General features: G+C 45.5%; 1 protein-coding gene across 2 annotated transcripts in view; it reads right to left on the bottom strand.

Annotated features, from left to right (window-relative positions):
• Positions 1-18,028, bottom strand: part of RSPO2 (R-spondin 2) — a 106,380-nt gene extending 88,352 nt beyond the window's left edge. Inside the window, exons 1-2 of one of the 2 annotated variants that reach the window (XM_028736292.2) lie at positions 17,567-18,028; positions 16,345-16,686 (exon numbers count right to left, since the gene is read on the bottom strand). In XM_028736292.2, the coding sequence (XP_028592125.2) occupies positions 16,345-16,438 (94 nt within the window). In that variant the 5' untranslated portion in view covers positions 16,439-16,686; positions 17,567-18,028. Of the gene's footprint in view, positions 1-16,344; positions 16,687-17,056; positions 17,418-17,566 lie in introns of those variants that run through there. The other variant, XM_077932769.1, reaches the window with a different exon arrangement.
• Positions 18,029-18,748: the final 720 nt, after the last annotated feature.

Here is an 18,748-nt window from a genome sequence, read left to right as displayed (position 1 = left end):
TTTCTGCTTAAAAATCATAGTTCTAATTCTTGCCCAGATATCTAAACACTGAACTCCATTAAAAAGGAATGTGTTCAGGTTACTTTGGGATGTGGAGAGTCCTTTCAAATGTGGAGAGAACCACCAAATCAGCCGCCCCATTTTTAGGTACCCCTCTGCTGCGATTTCCCCTCCCCTTCAACAGTTGACAAGCCGCCCCCTGAAATTAAGCCCCCAAGTGAGACCAACCTCAAATCAACAATTATATCTAACAGTAGGAGGGAGTTGTGGCAACCCCATCTAATTCAGCAGGATTCCAGTCCCACAACAAAGAAACCACAACCCTCCATCATCTCAGCATCCTCGAGTTCTCTGTGCCCAGCTGAACTCAACATTGCATTGATTTAAATTAAGAAAAGGGGGAGGGGAGGAAAAACCCCTTAACTACTTTCAGACACTTATATTTGCCAATGAAATATCCATGCCAGATTGCCAGGAAGCGGATCCCTGGCTGGAGAGAGACCATGGTTTTAAGCAATCTGTTAGGTGGCAGAACTGAGCCATCCTGGCCCGCAGTGTGAACATTCGTTCATTTTGTCTCACTGTCAAATAGGGTTTTCATAAGTTTTGATTTCATTAAAAAATCAATAAACTAATTTTATAGGGAAGGAAGAATGTGCAAAATATATATATATCTAACAATGGGGACAGGGTAGGAAATATAGAGTCAGTATATCACAACAATGGGATTTAAGTTACTTTAAAGCCTTTATTCCATATTTACATCTGATCAGAATGATAATAATACAGTTGTATCTTGGTTTTCAAACAGCCTCATTCTCAAATGTTTTGGCTCCTGAACGATCAAAACACGGAAGTGACTGTTCCAGTTTTGGAACATTCTTTTGGAAGCTGAACATCTGACGGGGCTTCCGCAGCTTCCAATTGGCTGCAGGAGCTTCCTGCAGCCAATCAGAAGGTGCGCTTTGAAAGTCGAACAAGCTTCCGGAACGGATTCCATTCGACTTCCAAGGTACGACTGGAATAATTTTATTATGTATATGCCACCCATCTGACTGGTTGCCCCAGCCACACTGGGTGGCTCCCAACAAAATATTAAAAACACAATAAAACTCCAACCATAAAAAACTTCCCTTCAGATGTCTTCTAAAAGTCAAATAGTTGTTAATCTGTTTGACATCTGATGGGAGGGCATTCCATGGGGTGGGTGCCACTACTGAGAAGGCCCTCTGCCTGTTTCCCTATAGCTTCACATCTTGCAGCGAGGGAACCACCAGAAGGCCCTCGGAGCGGGATCTCATTGTCTGGGCTGGACGATGATATAGCTCTCACAGGGAAACATGTAACCAATAGATCATTATTTACAAATAAAATGAATATATACACATACTTAACACTTGTACAGGGCCTGCAAGCACGTCATCTACATTATCTAGTTATAATCCTTCCAACAAACCTGTGAGTTAAGTCAATATGATGGCTCCCCATACTGCAGATGGGAGCACTGAGACAGAAAGTTGCCTTCCGAAAGCCAGCATATGAGCTCCTTGCTGAGGCAAGATTTGCACCATGTTTTGACTCACAGCTCAGCTTCTTAGCCATTATGCTAACCAGATGAATGGGTATCCATTCATCCATAAAAGGATCTGAATCATCTCACTTTTTATAGGCATTCCTTTGTTTTGTTGGTTCATTAAAACCAAGGACCACATCTGTCTACATCTTGTTGTACTGTAGAAAAATCCTGACTTGTACACTTGCACGCTATGTGATATTAACGGCGTGAATTCAATTAACATGCACATCTTTTGTTATCCTGTGCAAATAGCAGCCATGGGGCAATCTGAGCAGTTGAATATGGTAGGGATTGGGATGGGGCAGTAGAGTGTCACTCTATCCTCCAGACAAAAATTGCCTGTGTGGTTGGCATTGCAAGGAAAGTTCCCATTGGTTCCAATGGAGGCTTCCCTTGAAATGCAAATAGCAGCTGCAGAGAGTAATAATCATAATAATAATAATTTTTATTTATACCCCGCCCTCCCCAGCCAAGGCCAGGCTCAGGGTGGCTAACAAGCAATAATAAAAACAAGTTGAATGAATACAACTTAAAAACAAGATTAAAATACAACATTAAAATACTGAAACATTAAAATATTAAAATGCAGCCTCATCACAGGAGGAGAAAGAAAAAAGAAAAAAGAAAGAGTGAGGGAATCAAATTGGCTCCAAGCCAGACCTTTCCTAAGAAACCTGAGGCTTTTCTCTTGGGCATGGTAGGCCAATTGGTGTTAAGGAAGGATAGGACGTTTTTCATGTATGCTACTACAGCAGCAAGGATTCTTCTAGCAAAGTATTGGAAGACACAAGAACTACCCACGCTGGAAGAATGGCAGATGAAGGTGATCGACTACATGGGACTGGCGGAGATGACTGGCAGAATCCGTGACCAGGGGAAAGAGACAGTGGAAGAAGACTGGAAGAAATTTAAAATATATCTAAAAAATTGTTGTAAAATTGAGGAGTGTTAAGATGTCAAGGAATTGGGAAATAGAGAATTGCAGCTGTAATCAATAAGTTAAAGAAGAACTCAAAAGAAATTGAATTGAATAATTAGTTAATTGGAGAAGTTGCTGAAGAAATGTAAAACAAGGATGCAGAAAAGGGGAGGTATGGGGAAGTCCGGGAAGTAAGGTGTATGAAAATAAGATTATGAAATTATACATGTTTATATGTTTGTATGTTTGTGTATTGTGTTTTGTTTGTTTTTATTTGGTGTTTGGAAAATCAATAAAAATTTATTAAAAAAAACAAAAAAACCAAATTGGCTCCAAGCCAAAGGCCAGGTGGAACAACTCTGTCTTACAGGCCCTGCGGAAAGAAATCAGATCCTGCAGGGCCCTGGTCTCATGAGGCAGAGCGTTCCACCAGGCCAGAGCCAGTGTTGAAAGGCCCTGGCTCTGGTTGAAGCTAATCTAACTTCCTTAGGGCCTGGGACCTCTAGGGTGTTGCTATTTATGGACCTTGAGGCTCTCCGTGGGGCATACCAGGAGAGGCGGTCCCATAGGTACGAGGGTCCTAGGCCGTGAAGGGCTTTAAAGATCAAAACCAGCACCTTAAATCTGATCCTGTACTCCACCGGGAGCCAGTGCAGCTGGAAAAGCACTGGGTGAATATGCTCCCGTGGCAGAGACACCGTGAGGAGCCTCACTGCAGCATTCTGCCCCTGCTGGAGTTTCTGGGACAGCTTCAAGGGCAGCCCCGCGTAGAGCGAATTACAGTAGTCAAGCCTGGAGGTGACCGTCGCATGGATCAGTATGTTTTTGTAAGTATATTAAGGACCATAGAAACCTACAAAACATATGAATGGAGTCAATATTGGTGGGGAGGAGTGTGCACACCACAGGCAGGAATGCCTCCACCATGCTGCCTTCGGTTCACATGCAACAATTTGGTTTGAATGCAATCCATGGTATATGAAACTAAGATCAAGTGCTGTGCTTCCCCTCCTCTCGCTGCTGCCCGGCTTTGGCATTTGAGTCCTGGTTAAACCATTTCCCCATTGTGTCCGAAACAGGAAAATTACTTAACATTAGTTTACTAACCAGGATCTGGAAGCATATAATGCAGTAACAGGCTTTCCTGTTTCATCATTCATAGATAACATCTGTACAGAGTGACGAACTTGAAAACATTGCTATGGGAAATGTTTATTCTTCTGACTGTAGCCACGTGTCTTTTGCTATCCATACGGGCTCTTTTGTGGATGGTCACAGTAGGAGAACTTGAGTTCAGGAATAGACTTTACATAAGGGTGAGGAACTGGCGGCTCTCCAAAAGAAATTCCGCTCCCAACAGCCCCAGTCAACAAGGCCAAAGGGAAGAGATCATGTAGTTGTAGTCATAAGAACCTCTGCAGAGGTTCCCCAACCTTGCTTTACATCCTAAACCCAAAGAGAAATGAAACATCAAAGCTGTGACCCTTTCTCTCACAATGGCTATGTCTGATCCTCAGGTTCAGAGACCGGATGCCATTGAATAGCAGCTGCTGGGGAACAACAATGAGACCAGCCTCTTGCCTTCAGTCCCTGCATCCGGGTACCCAACTTGAGAAATAGTGGTACCTCGGGTTAAGTATCATATTTTTTGCTCTATAAGACACACTTTTTCCCTCCTAAAAAGTAAGGGGAAATGTGTGTGCGTCTTATGGAGCGAATGCAGGCTGCGCAGCTATCCCAGAAGCCAGAACAGCAAGAGGGATTGCTGCTTTCACTGCGCAGCGATCCCTCTTGCTGTTCTGGATTCTGAAATTCAGAATATTTTTTTCTTGTTTTCTTCCTCCAAAAACTAGGTGCGTCTTGTGGTCTGGTGCGTCTTACAGAGCAAAAAATACGGTGCTTAATTCATTCTGGAGGTCTGTTCTTAACCTGAAACTGTTCTTAACCGGAAGCACCACTTTAGCTAATGGGGCCTCCCACTGCTGCCGTACCACCGGAGCACGATTTCTGTTCTCATCCTGAAGCAAAGTTCTTCACCTGAAGCACTATTTCTGGGTTAGTGGAGTCTGTAACCTGAAGTGTATGTAACCCGAGGTACCACTGTACGGATGTGGTACAAGAGGTACCTTTAGTCCAGTCCAGCAGCTCTTCTCAGGGTGGCCTAGTGGTTACAGCAGGGGTAGTCAACCTTTTTATACCTACCGCCCACTAATGCATCTTTCTCAATGGTAAAATTTCCCTACCGTCCACCAGTGCTCGATGGAAGGATTCAGCTTGTGCCATGGTAAACCCTACCGCCCACCTAGAATCCTGAAACGCCCACTAGTGGGTGGTAGGGACCAGGATGACAACCCCTGGGTTAGAGTGTCAGACTAGGACCTGGGAGAACAGGGTTTGAATCCCCACTCAGCCATGAAGCTCACTGGGCGACCTTGAGCCAGTCACTCACTCTTAGCCTAACCTATCTCATCCCAGAGTTGTTGTGGGGGGTTAAAGGGAGGAGGCATAGCTGTCAACTTTCAGATTTGAAAATAAGGGATCAGCAGCCTCACCTGTCCCGGGGACAGTCTATGGGATATCTAGCAATCCGGGATAGCAGTGGGAAACGGCGCTGAAATAAGGGAATTTCCCACAAAAAAAGGGAAGGTTGACAGCTATGGGAGGAGGAGCACTATGCATGCCCCCTTGAAGAAAAGAAGGTAGGGTGTAAATGCAAGAAGTAAAACCATAAATAAATAAATGAACAACATTCTTACACAGTATTGCTTTTAAGCTGCTGGATCAATGGACTATGCTCCTTTGCCACACACACACACACACACACACACACACACAGAGAGAGAGAGAGGGGGGGGGGAGAGAGAGAGAGAGAGAGAGAGAGCGCTCACAATCCTGTAAAGATTTACCAGGGAACAAGACCCTGACCACAGTGGTCTTATTTCTGAGAACGCGCACACAGAATTGCATTGTGACACCCTTTACATGTGAACAAGATGGATATCAATGCCCTCTACTGCAGCCTCGAGGCTCCTAGCATCTGAGATCACAAGCCAACTGCTCATGTTCAGTGAGCTAACATAACTTAAAAGCACTACTTTCCGCCTTGACAAGCGATGCATCTTATTGATTTGCTTATTCTTGGCTGTTTTTTTATTTTATTGTAAATATTGTATTTTATTTTAAATTTTGATTGGAAAAGTTACAGCAATCCTCACTCAACATCCAAGCTCTCAAAATCGCCTGTCTCAGGCTGCGTGTACCACAACCCTTTTTTTAAAGCACAAACAGGTAGCTTTTCTCAATAAATAATCATTCACCCTCATCCTCAAAATGCTGCTTTCAATCTGCACAGATCCTGCATCCTGCCATTCACAGGGTGGGTAGGTATAGTTACATGACACGTGTTTGAAAACCCTCACCTTGATTAGGTTATCCACAGCCTTTTTCCTCCCTGCACACATGCCAGGTGAATAAAGGAAGGGGCAGTTGTGATCTTGGTATATGCCCACCTGCAACGTGGATACACAAACATACACAGTGCCAGGACCACCTACATCTGTTTCCAAATCTGAATACTGTGGGGTAACGCAGACTCAAACTGCAACAAGCTTTTATTTTCAGAATGAAACCAGTTTCTCAAAACGTGCTTTCCAGGGACAAAAAAAATTAAGCAATGGATCTAGATTGAGTATGGACTGCATAGAAAAAAGCAAGTGCTAAGTCTCCACTGATCCCACAATGAAATGCGGTGTGTGCTCAGCCTAAGAAGCCGTCGAATGCATTTATCGGGCATTACAAGTTCCCCAAGCAGTGCACTGCACTGCCACGGATTGCAGAAGGAGCCAGGTGATCCCCATCCAAGAATGCATTAGGAGATCAAAACGACATCAGTGCATTAGCAATCTTGGAAAGCCAGCTCCTGAAAGTGCTATCAAAACACGAGCTGAAAAATCAGGACGGGCTTTTCCTCGTAATTGGTCTGCTGGCTTGCAACCCACATACGTTTTGAAATATTTGCAAGAGGTTTGTGAGGGGAGCACTATCCTTTCCCGGCTCTCCAAGATCTGCGATGACACCTACCTGCAATGCCAGCAAAACAATTTGAGGTGTTGGGCTGGTTATCCTGCGAATGGAGGTCATCAGAGCCGGGTCTGTTAAGCACGGCTCTTCCAGAATTAGCCAGAAGCTATTTTTTTAAAAAAAAGCTTCCCACAGAAGCACAATTTGATCTAGCAGTGCCCTTCCCTGCGGCCGAGACCTTCCTACCTTGTTGCCTAAAGCCACACATATGAACACATGCACACCATACATTAAAAGCACCCCTCCAAAAGCCCATAGAACTGTAGTTTACGGGTGCTGGGAACCATAGCTTTGTAAGGAGCAAGCAAAGGTTCCCATGATTCTTCTGGAGTGGAGTTCTGTAAATGCACAAAGCGTATGCAGCCTCAGACGTCCAAGCCCCACTCAGCAAAGGTTCCCAGCAACGCTCTGCTTTGTTTGCAAGCAAATGCTAAGTTGAACTATGGTTTAGAATGCTGGTGCATAGTGAGAAAGTCACAGCCACTTCGCTTATCCCCCACTCCTGCTACTCTTCTGGAAGTTAAGCCGCGGTTTGGCTTAGCATTATATCCCAAACCCAGGCTCTTCATTTGTCTGCCCCCAAACGAAACAAGAATAGCCCTTGGGAACAGAAGGTGGCTTGTTTGGAGTAGGACAAGCTATAAGCCCAGGATTCAGATGTAAGGCTAACCCAAGCCATGGCTTAGTTCCTGGTAGCACAGGAGGAGGAGAAATGAAGCAACCATGATTTTCTGACTTGCATCCATGCAAAGCCATAGTTTATTTTAGCACTGTGTACAAACCAAGCCATAGTTTCTTCTGCGTAGGTTCAGCCCATTTCCTATTGAGTGCAGGGGAAAAATGAGTAATTAATGCTTGAACAGCCTCTCTTAATTGCCCCAATGTCATATTCTGTTCTATGGCAGGGGAGGGGGTAATTAGATTCCTCCGATATCCTCCCATTTTTATAACAAAATATACTATTATACAACTCTCTCGCTTTTTAAGAATAATGCAAGGCATGCATTCATCCTCACTGCAGAAACAGAAGTTGATATGAAGGTGAGTTAAGAGAGGGCATTCCATGGGTAAAATAAAGACTTGCTCATCACTGATCCCACACCCATCAAGAAGCAATCAATTGGGCTAAACCTGCCAATTTAGAATAAAAAGGCACAGGATCCACAAAAGACTCAAAAGTGTGAATTCATATTGCTTTATTTAAAAAGGAACCGGGAATAAATGTGTTAAATTATCACATTAAATCTGGAATGCCCTTTGAATAAGGATGGTGTCATGGGGACAGGGCGGAAAACATGGACACATGGGATGCACATAACGCACTGCAAACTAGGGTCTGTACAGCAGGGGTGTCCAACCGGTCGACCGCAATCAACAGGTTGATCCCCTGGTTCTAGTGGTCAATTTCAGTCGATCACAGGCTCATTTTGAAGGTGACCCAGAAACTACAACTAATCCAAAATGCAGCAGCTAGACTGGTGACTGGGAGCAGCCGCCGAGACCTCATAACTCTGGTCTTGAAAGATCTACATTGGCTCCCAGTACGTTTCCGAGCACAATTCAAAGTGTTGGTGTTGACCTTTAAAGCCCTAAACGGCCTCAGTCCAGTATATCTGAAGGAGCATCTCCACCCCCATCGTTCTACCCAGACACTGAGGTCCAGAGCCGAGGGCCTTCTGGTGGTTCCCTCATTGCGAGAAGTGAGGTTACAGAGAACCAGGCAGAGGGCCTTCTCGGTAGTGGCACCTGCCCTGTGGAACACCCTCCCACCAGATGTCAAAGAAAACAACAACTACCAGACTTTTAGAAGACATCTTAAGGCAGCCCTGTTTAGGGAAGCTTTTAATGTTTGATGCATTACTGTATTTTAATATTTTGTTGAAAGCCGCCCAGAGTGGCCACATTATTATTTTCCTCTACGGTGGAAGAAGAGCATCTGGCCCCATCCCCCGCTCTGTTTTTCAATCGTGCACGATTGCAAAGATGGAAGAGGGAGTTATTGCTGGCGGGTTTATTAGTTGGCTATTGATTTATGCTGCGACCCCCCCAACAGCAACTTTGGGTCCATCCCCCCGCCAGAAAAAAATGGGTAGATCATTGGTGTACAGCATTAGTGGGCTTTTGCACTGTAAGGGAACAAATCATAGCAAATCCACAGAGAAAGACTAGCAGTTTAAGGCTTCTATAGGGCTTACTCCCAGGCAATTGGTTATGGGATTGCAGCCTGCCTCATAGAATTCAAAATACTCCAAAATAATTCTTAACATGACTGTCCCATAACATGAGAGTTCTGGATTACAGCAGAACAGTATCCATGTTCCTTCGGAATAAAGTTCCACTGCGCTCGGCAGGGCTGACTCCCAGCTGAGTGTGCACAGGATCACATCCATTCTCCCTCCCCTTTTCTTTTCCATCTCTGCCGATCTGTGAAAAACCTACCCCAACACAAAAAAGGGCACATCTAATATTAGAAAGGCTTTCTTTGAGGAGGTATTCCACTTAAAAGCCAAACCACTGACACCACAGAGCTCTAGCGCCGATGCATTAAAACAGCACGAAAAGATTTGGATGGGCAACCTAGAGCCTAATTGTCAGGCAGTGTTTGTTTAATAAAAAACTAATTTTGACAGAGCAGGGAAGCCGAGCTTATTTCTCAAGTTTGGAAGGATAGAGCAAAACGCTGGGAATTATTTGCTCTGGGCTTGCCTGACTATGCAATTGTGTCTGTTCCGCTTAATCCTCTGCGCACATTTTTCCTGATAGGAATAGGTATCTATCACTATCCTGTCCAAACCTAATTTTGAAAGGGCAGAAAACATGGAACTGTATAACACACACACACGGAGTTGTGCAGATTACAAAGATAAATGTGTGTAAAGCCCATCTGAAAAACCAGTAAGTGGTTTATAAAAGAATTTTATTTAACTGGGCACTGGATTGCATTCGTGGGGCTGCCCCTGTATGTTTTAAACCAACATGTGGAAGTGTGTTGCAACACTTTTGTTGCTGTTGCTGTCAATGCAAAGCTACTTTGGGAGGAGACCATCGGGAGCAGAGAGGGGTTTAACCCTTTTGCGCAAAGCCCATCTTCCCCACACAATTCCAAATGCATGTTTCCACACATTTGAAACCCAACACATTTGGTGGGGGGGGGGACTGGGACAGGCTAAAGAGCAAGAAATCTATGGATGGGATAAAAATTAAGCACCTCTTCATTCTTCTCTGTTGTAAATTTCATCATCCCGAAACTGATTTTCTTTGTTTTAAAAAAAGGCGCCGATACACTGTTGCATGCATAAATGCATAACATGTACCTTGCCCCTTAATAAAGCTTGTGTTTCTTTCCTCCCCAAATAATTCAAGAGACCCAGCATATTTTATGAATTCCAGAAAGCCCCTAGTGTACATGGCTAGGAAAACAAACAAATTGGATGGTTTGTGAAACTCTATATAGCACAGCCACCATAACCTCCCAGAAGAATATTTGCTAAAATCTTGCCTTGTACATACAGACATATGAATATATATTTCATTCTGCCTGTGTGTGTGTTTTAAAGCTGTATTTTAAATACCATTAGTCAAAAGAAATGACAGATTTGCTTGCCATTCTCGACTGGATGCGACTCCACAGAGGAGATGATCTATGCCAGGAATTTTATTTCATTAAGAAAGTGATATTATGGAGCATCTGAGATCACATAAGAGACACAAGAGAGAGCCAGGAAGCTTCTACATGCCAGTACCCCACAGTGTGTGCCTGATTATTTGCAGATGGGTGTGTGTGTGTGCAGGGGAAATTGTTACAGGAATCTTAATTCCATGTTTCGGCATTCTGCAGTAAGCATCGCTTTTACCCTCCGCTATACGCAAAGATTAGCCATTAACATCCTAGTACACATTCCTTTAAATTAGCTGAACACTCTGCATTTTCATAGACCACAATAAAAAGCCCAGGAGTGACAGCACAGACTAACTTCAATAAGTCAGCTGTCAACACCAATTCTTATGCAGCCAATATCTGAACATCCAACAAGAAGCTAAGCTCGACTCAATCTCTTTGGGGCAAGCCAGTCATCCCATAAACACAACCACTGGTCTAAGATCAACTCGGGAACATGGGATCAATTAAAACCAGCTTATGGGACTTTCTTTTTTCTTTTTAGCAGGAGGGGAGTAGAAGAGGGGGATAATTCGCACAACGCGGGTTAGATTTAGGTTCTCCTGCTACGCAGTTCTTAAGCCGTCTTGCAAAAGACCGTCTAGCCTGGGGTCTGAGGTAGTACTACATTTAATTAAAGGCACACACTACAGCTTTTATGTTGACAAAGGAAATTCAACTGGTCACTAATCAAAAGAAGAGTATGATGTTTTAACCACTCACTACCAAAAAGGGAAAAAAAGTTTAAGCTACCTGGTTGAAAGTGGAGGGGGAACGTCAAGGGGAAAAAATCAACACGCTACACTTCTACAGAGAACACTACTTTGCACAATTTTGCCATCTCAAATTTCTTAGGACTACTCGATCCTCAGTGCAGTTTTCATGCACTCCTGAAAACCTGCAGTTGTATTTCACAAAGCTTTAGCAAAAAAAGCGACCGGGTTTTAATGTTACCCGACAAAACCTGGAAAAACTTATAGGAGGAGGAAGAGAGGACTACATACAAAATTGATTTTTAAATGGTAGGTGGATTTTCGGAGATAAAAGGGGGGAAAGTATACGCACTCCCTACAGACCTTTTCAAAGCGACGCAGGTGAAAAGGTGCAGTGTGTGTTTCTGTCCACATGGGTGCTGTTATATCAACATTTCACTTGTTCTGTCAGCTACGGCTTCTTGCTGATGGAAAGAGACGATGAAGCGAAACATTTATTGCGCCTAAAGATTCGGTTACTTCCCTGTGTATCCTTGTTAAGCCCAAATACCTGCTCATCCGGGGGTTCAATAATATACACCATTTGCTGAAAGGACGTCACCATTCACGACAGTACAATCATCTCACCGGGCAAGATTTACACGCATTGTTCAGACACTCTAAAACCATCCACACAGAGGAAGCAGCGACATGGGATAATGTGAAAACAGTTACTCCGGCTTGTTTTTACCCACTGTACTCATGCGCAGAGCACTAACAGTAAAAGGTTATTTCCGCTACATGGTGGACTTCAACAAACAATGTACAATTGAGGATTGGGGGGGGTGTATTATAATTATTATTTTGCCACAGGCAAAACTAGCACCGTGGTCCTTTCCTTTTACAGTATAGGAAAGCAAAAGTACCCCTTGCATACATTTTGAGACAAAACCATCAAATTAACGACATGTCAACCAAGACTTGACACTGGGTTACAAAGCTTCCTCTTCAAAGCTAACAAAGATCACATCCGCAATATACATTTAAAGCGCATCACTTCTCCCAAAGAATCCTGGGAAAGTTACAGTTTCAAGTACCCTTAAACTAGTCCCCTGGACTTTTATGGAGGGAAAGTCATGTCCTTTAAATGTATGTTATTAAACAGTATTAGATTGGTGAGCATTACTGGCAGGGCTCCATACATATATATTCAAGATATATACATAGTGCTTTTTTTTTTTTTTGAACTCCCTTCCTAGGCAGGGGAAGGAGTGGCCCCCTCCATTGGTGTTTCCTTAAAACCGACACTGAAGAGCTTTTTATTCTAACCTGCTTTTAATTGACATTTCCACTATTCTGCATCTAACTGCTGTTGTTTGCATGTTTTAATTCTTTACGCTTCACTGCCAGTTTTTAGTTCTGTTTTTCTGCAGACTTTGTTTAACTGCTGAAGCTATTTTAGCTGCTTTCCAGATTGTAGTTTGGATGGGCTGGATCCAGACTAAACTAATTGCACTTGAAATAAATGGTGCTTCAGTTACATCACTGCAAACTCCTCCCCTTGATTTCAATGGGTGCCACCTGCAATTAGCAGAGCACAGATGTAACTCAATATGTCTGATTAATTTCATTTTTAAAAATTCTGTCGTGACCCACTATGGAAGGATTATTCCTTTCAGTTTCAATGATATGTTTTAGCACACAAATTACCTTCTCTTGGCTGTTTTAGCATGATTTTTATATTAATTTCATGTTGGTCCATTTTTAGGCTGTTTTGGTAATATTGATGCTGTTATTTTTTTTAAAAAAATGCATTTGTTTTAGGGATTGAGTTGTCTTTGTATACTGATATTCTGATTTCTGTAAACTTTGGTAAACAAAAAATATATATCTAGAAATAGCACAATTTAAAAATCCCTCAAAGACACCCAATAAATACTTATATACATAAACAAGCTGTCACTAAATCAAAGGCCTAACCAAACCCAAACATTATAAGGCTAGAAAGCAATCGAAGCAAACTCGACACTCCAAGGAACAACTTTCAAGTCATTAGCATGATACAATTTAATCTATATAATCCAAATCTACTACCACTTCCCTTCAGGCAAAGCTTAAAAGAAAACAGTTTTATATTAAAGTCGCTTGGTCAGCTTCAAGGCAACCAGCAGGAAAGAAATTAAGTAGAGTCTTTCTTTTCTTTTCTTTTTTGAGGCGACACAATCGGTTTGAGTGCTTCAGAACTTCACTTGGGACACAAACTGCGATACGCACAAAATTCGAACTGCAGTGACAACTGTAGCAACTGATGCCAAGGATCGGAGTAGTGGAGAGTGATCACCCAAGGGAAATAAAAGAATCTTAGTGCTCTGTCACCAAACAGGAGCTCAAAAAGGATAGGCAGAAGATGCAAAGACTGGTCTGTTTTGGACAGAAACAAGCCACCTCTCCAACTGGAGATGTTTGGTCCATTCACGTGTTAGGCTTAACACTGATGCAAGAGGTCTCTATAAACACACAAGCATTTGTGAGAAGTAACAGATTTGTTGATCTGTACAGCTCAATTGTTGCGTACATGGACAGTCAACCTGTGGAACACTACCTGTGAAAAACCGTACAGCTCAAGCTGTACACAGGTTGTACACCCGTTGACCGTAATGTGTGAACACAGCCCAAAACATGGGTGTTTGTTCCTAGAATTATAATCACTGCAAGAACTAAGGGTGCAAGCCTGTGATTATTTACCCAGAAGCAAAACCCGCTGAATTCACAATTTGGATTTTCTGTCCGGCGAGTATTACAGGACTGCAAGCGAGATAAGAGAGTATGAAGGAATCACACTAGTGCTGGGAAGGGACTGAAGACAAGATGATCCAAACAAATATTCTGGCCCACAAACCAGGATACCACATCAGCCACACCACAAAGTAACTCACACCATTCCAAGCAGTGTGGTTAACAGGAAGTGCAACCAACTTCTATTTCCTGTTTCACACTTCTTTGCAGCATGGCACATGTGAGACTGGTGCATCTATCCTGCGAGGAGATGCATATGCTCTCTGTGCAACGATAGCTAATGCATCCCCCTGTGAAGAAGATGTGAAAAGATAGAAAAAACACGAAACAGAAAGCAAAAGTAACTTCATAATTCCTTCCCTCCCTTGCCCCTCTCTCCAGCTTAAAGTCTCAACAGCAAGGAACACAAAAGACCCTTAAAATCAGAGGTATATTCATGGAACAGCTTACTAGTCACTTAGTAAAAAGTCACCTGTCTGGTCGCCCACAGCTAATTCAGATATAGCTCTAGGAAATCAGGAATGAGAGTTGCCTCTTGTCATTTACACACACACACCCTCCTTTTTTGGCCATTAATAATGTGCCATAAATGGCAAAGTTTTAAGCCCATGTGTTCCTTTTTTCCCTTCTTTTTACAGACTCCTTTTCAATGCTGTTTTAATAAAGCAAACTCAAGCGAGTGAGTCAAGCCGCAGAACACTGGGTGAGGGGACAGGAAAAAACCCAGTGGAAATGGGTTAACTACGTAATCGGACCTGGAGGAAAGTGACTTGCTGTATTCAAACTATCAATTTTTCCCCAAAACGCAACTTTCTACATCTGCTGGCATAAGTCTTCTGGAAATGATAGGGCTGCCAGTCACTGAAGAGAGTGAGAAACAGATCCTCAAGTTATTAGGTAGATCTCGATGCAACGGTCTTCTTGGAGCAGCAAAGAGTACCAGCAGAGAATAGATTTCCCACATTCTCTTGATTTCCCAAACAGGAGAGGCACAGCAAACGAGTCTCTTCTATAAGCAACAGCTCAAAGCAGCAGCATCAAAACAGTCCTGTCATTCTATGCTGTGAACTGGGGAGCAACACATTAAACTAAAAAAAGGGGTGAAATGAATGCCAGCTGATGGAGGGACTAATGGAGGCCACCATGCCTGGCTAGCTGTAGAATTCTCCCCTATTCAGTTGGAGTGAAAATTCCTCACAACCCTTAAAGCAGGAAAGTTACAAGGTACACTTACAAAAATGCACAGGAGTCGCGAGTTAGCACAGATCAGCCGCGAAAGTGAGCAGCGTTCAGTTGTGAGCACGTATAGCAGACAACCACTATTACTGCCCGCATTAAAGGATTTACTGTCACTCTTTGATCACTATCTAGAAATCAGATGCTAATGCTGCAATCCACTGCACACTTAGCGAGAACAAAGTCCCACTGAAATATGTGTGACTAAGCATGTACAGGATCAGACTCTTATTTTCTATAAGGCAACCTACTGCCCAATATACTCTAGGTCTAGGAGATACATTGCCAATGAATGGATTTATGCTGCAAACTCAGACTGCCACACACCATCCCTTACACACACACACACACACACACACACACACACATTTATTTTTTTAAAGACCTCATTCAATGACTCTAATTGAAAAAGTTAACCTCTGTCAATCCCCCAGAGGGACCAGCCTAGAGGGAGGGCGGGCATGTTCAGCTCAGAACACCTAGAGCAAAATTATTATCTGCAATTAGCTCGCGTTTCCTTCGCTTGGCCCATGAGCTCTCTACATAGAAAGGTCACATCCTGTACTCCATGTAAACTTACTTGCAATCATTATCACAATTCACAATCACCAGCACACGGGGGGGGGGGGGGTTGTTTAACAACTTTTTAGCCCACCTTGACTGCCGTTCCAACAGAGCAACTACAAAGCATTAAAGCATAAACAGGCTGTTCAATTTCAAGTGGCTAAAAAGGCACTTTTCCCACCCCAATCCTACACTAGCAAGCCAGGGGCAAAACTAAGCTTTATTTCACCTGGGTCAGAGACCCAGTTTGGCACACACGCAACCCATGTGCATTTGCATGTACACACACAGGATGGGAGTCTCAATGGCACCCCTCTGGAGGCTTTGCCTGGGCAAAAAAAACCCTGGCCAGCCTCCCCACCCCCACCTACGGCTCTGCAGCAAGGCTGTGGTCCTATGCACACTTACTGCAAAATCCACTGAGTGCAGCACAATTTGCTTCTGTGTGAAGGTGCATATATATAGGACCAGCCTGTTACACACATGCCTGGGACCGATTTATGAATGACCCTAATTAGGATTAGGATGTCTGAATCAGACAGGAAGGGCTCAAGGGCTTTTAATGGGGTATCCCTCTATTGGGAGGGGGGGAAGCTTGTGAGAAAACTTTCTTTTTTCCTCCATGGAAAGGGAAGGCCAGATGAACCAAAGTAACCCTATGCAGCCTTTTAAAGCTGGGAGAGACTCGGATGCCATGTCAGCTACTGGAGGCCACAAACGGGCAAAACCAAGTGGGGGAAAGGGAAGCCAGCCAGCTTGAGGAAAGATGTAGAGCCGGGAGGTGGGGGGAGGTCCGGAGCTGCCTGGGTAAGACGCTACTCACCTCTCTTGCTGCGTCTCCAGCGGCCGCCTTGGCAGTGACTGTAATCCATACAGTTCAGGATGATCAAGGCAAAAGAGAAGAAACGGAACTGCATCCTTCGGCTCCGGGGACTCGCGGCAGCAGCAGCAAAAGGACGGGGGCTGCAGGTCGCCGGCAGCGGCGCCGGGGAGTCACCAGAAACCGCCCTCCTTGCAGGCGGCGAGGGGACAAGGCAGAGCGAGGCGCGCAAGGCAGGACCGCGGCGGCGGCGGCGGCAGCAGCAGAAGCCAAGTAGCTCACACGCCTCCGGAGCTCCTTAGTACATCCAGCGAAGTCCCGGCAACTTCCAGCATCTCCTCAGACCTGAAAGACGGAGGAAGGAAATAAACGTTAAACACGCGCGCGCGCACACACAGAGACATAATACGGAGCGATCAATAGTTTTAAGGCTGCCTGCAACCCTGTATACTCAATTACACGGGAGTAATGCCCGCGGAGCTCTACGGGGCTTACTTCCGAGTAGACGCGTCCAGAACCGCCCGTTGGGCTTTGCACAGTCTTGGGAGTAAGCGACCTTGACTCCGACGGGGTCTACTCTAGAGTAACCAGACAACGGGCTGCATCACTAGTAACCAAACCTATTTCGAAGGCTGGGTCCACACGAGCGCGGACAGTGTGGATCTAAGCCATTCCTTTGCTCCGGCTCCCCCCGCCCGCCCCCCAGTAGATCAACCTTTAAGGTTCCCTGGAAGCAAGGTGGGATCGACGACGCCCGATCCTGGTTATCTCCAGGTTGGGTCCGTTCGATTCCGACGAGCCTCGCAGCCCGATCCTCGACGCGCGTTCTCTGGGGCGCAAACCTCGCGCGGCGTTTCCCTGGCCTTCCAGGTGAGCGCGATGCAGCCGATCCCGCGCACGTGTTTTGGGGAAGAAGCCCCGCCGCTCGCAACCAGGGCCTTTTAAACCTCGTGCGCAGGAAGCGCGCCCCGGCAGGAACGAAACCGCGCTAACCCCAAACGTAGCCACACCCTGCCCCCAATTCGAGAGTCGCGCTGATTCCACTCGACAGGGCAGCCGGGCTCGCCCCCTTAACGACCGAGACGCTCAGAGGTGCTTTAAATAACGCGGGGGGGGGACGAAGGGGGAGGGGGGAAAGAAGAAGACCGAAAGAGAAACCTCGCTTTGAATCAGGGGCTGGAGAGGCGCAACCCCTCGTCGTTGCGCGCGCAAAAGCGGAGTTTACCTCCCCGGACGGCGGGCGCCACCCTCTGCACGCCGCCGGCCAGCTCCTTCGCTCCCCCGACGGCAGGTCAGCCGAGCGCCTCGCCTCTGCTGCCCACTAAACAACCTGGAAACACGTGGGCAGCCCGGCGAAGTTTGGGGATTGCAGCCGCCCTGCAGTTGCAGCTGCCCGGCGCGCGTTTGGAGAGCCGCGTTCGCCCCCGCGCGCTGCTGCTGCTGCTGTTGCTTCTCCACGGAGGGATCCCGGCGCCAGTCCTACCCAGCTCCGCTGCGGCACAGAGGTGAGCGAAGTTCCCGTCCTCTGGGCTCAGCGAGCTGCTTTCCCGCTACTTCTCTTATAACAGCGTCGCGATCTTGTGCGCAAAGCCAACCCCGCGGCTGCTCGGGGTGATTCCGCCGGCGCTCGCCCGGAGGCAGCTGTAAGCAGATGGCGCTGTGCGCCACAGCATTTCCCTTTGGCCGCCGCCGCCTTCTGAGGTCTTGCTGCTGCTGCTGCTGCTGCCGTGCTGCTGCCTTTCTCCCAATGCCCCAGGTCAGGCATCTTAGAAACTTGTTTCCCAACAGCAGCAGCAGCTGCAAGAGGCAGTGACGTGACCCAGGCTTCACCGGTGGCATTGCTGCCAGCCTGTCGTGTGCGTACCAGTTAAGGAAGGTGGGAGTCGGTTGCAGGTCACTGGTAGAGCACGTGTTTTTGCATATCCCCGTTTCAAGCCCACAGTTGAGAAGAGTTGTCTGAGACCAGGGGAAAATGCTGCCCATCAGGAAAAAAGATGCCTCACTCATATCATTGTCCCATGAGCACGGTGGATTAAGTGATCTGATTCATTATGAACTAGGTTTGAACACTGCCCACTTAAAACACAGCTAGGCCATTCTTTTTTCTCAATTCTAATGGAAGCTGGTTTGGGGATAAAGTCATGAAAACATGGCATTTCCTAAGCAATAACAGGATAGCTATGAATTGTAGCTCCTTTTCTGTAAGCACTGCTTTCCAAACCATGAGGGATGTAGAGACCCTATGACACATATAAAGACATACATTGGTTCCCAGTACGTTTCCAAGTACAATTCAAAGTGTTGGTGCTGATCTTTAAAGCCCTAAACAGCCTGAAGGAGCATCTCCCAGGGGTATAGGAAGGAAGGGGTGGGGTAGCCCCAGCTGCCATCATGGAAGGGGGCGACA

The sequence above is a fragment of the Podarcis muralis genome, chromosome 8 (genome assembly GCF_964188315.1).
Source record: "Podarcis muralis chromosome 8, rPodMur119.hap1.1, whole genome shotgun sequence".
Lineage (NCBI taxonomy): Eukaryota > Metazoa > Chordata > Lepidosauria > Squamata > Lacertidae > Podarcis > Podarcis muralis.
The sequence above is the reverse complement of the archived record's forward strand: the minus strand, read 5'-3'. Positions and strand labels throughout refer to the sequence as shown.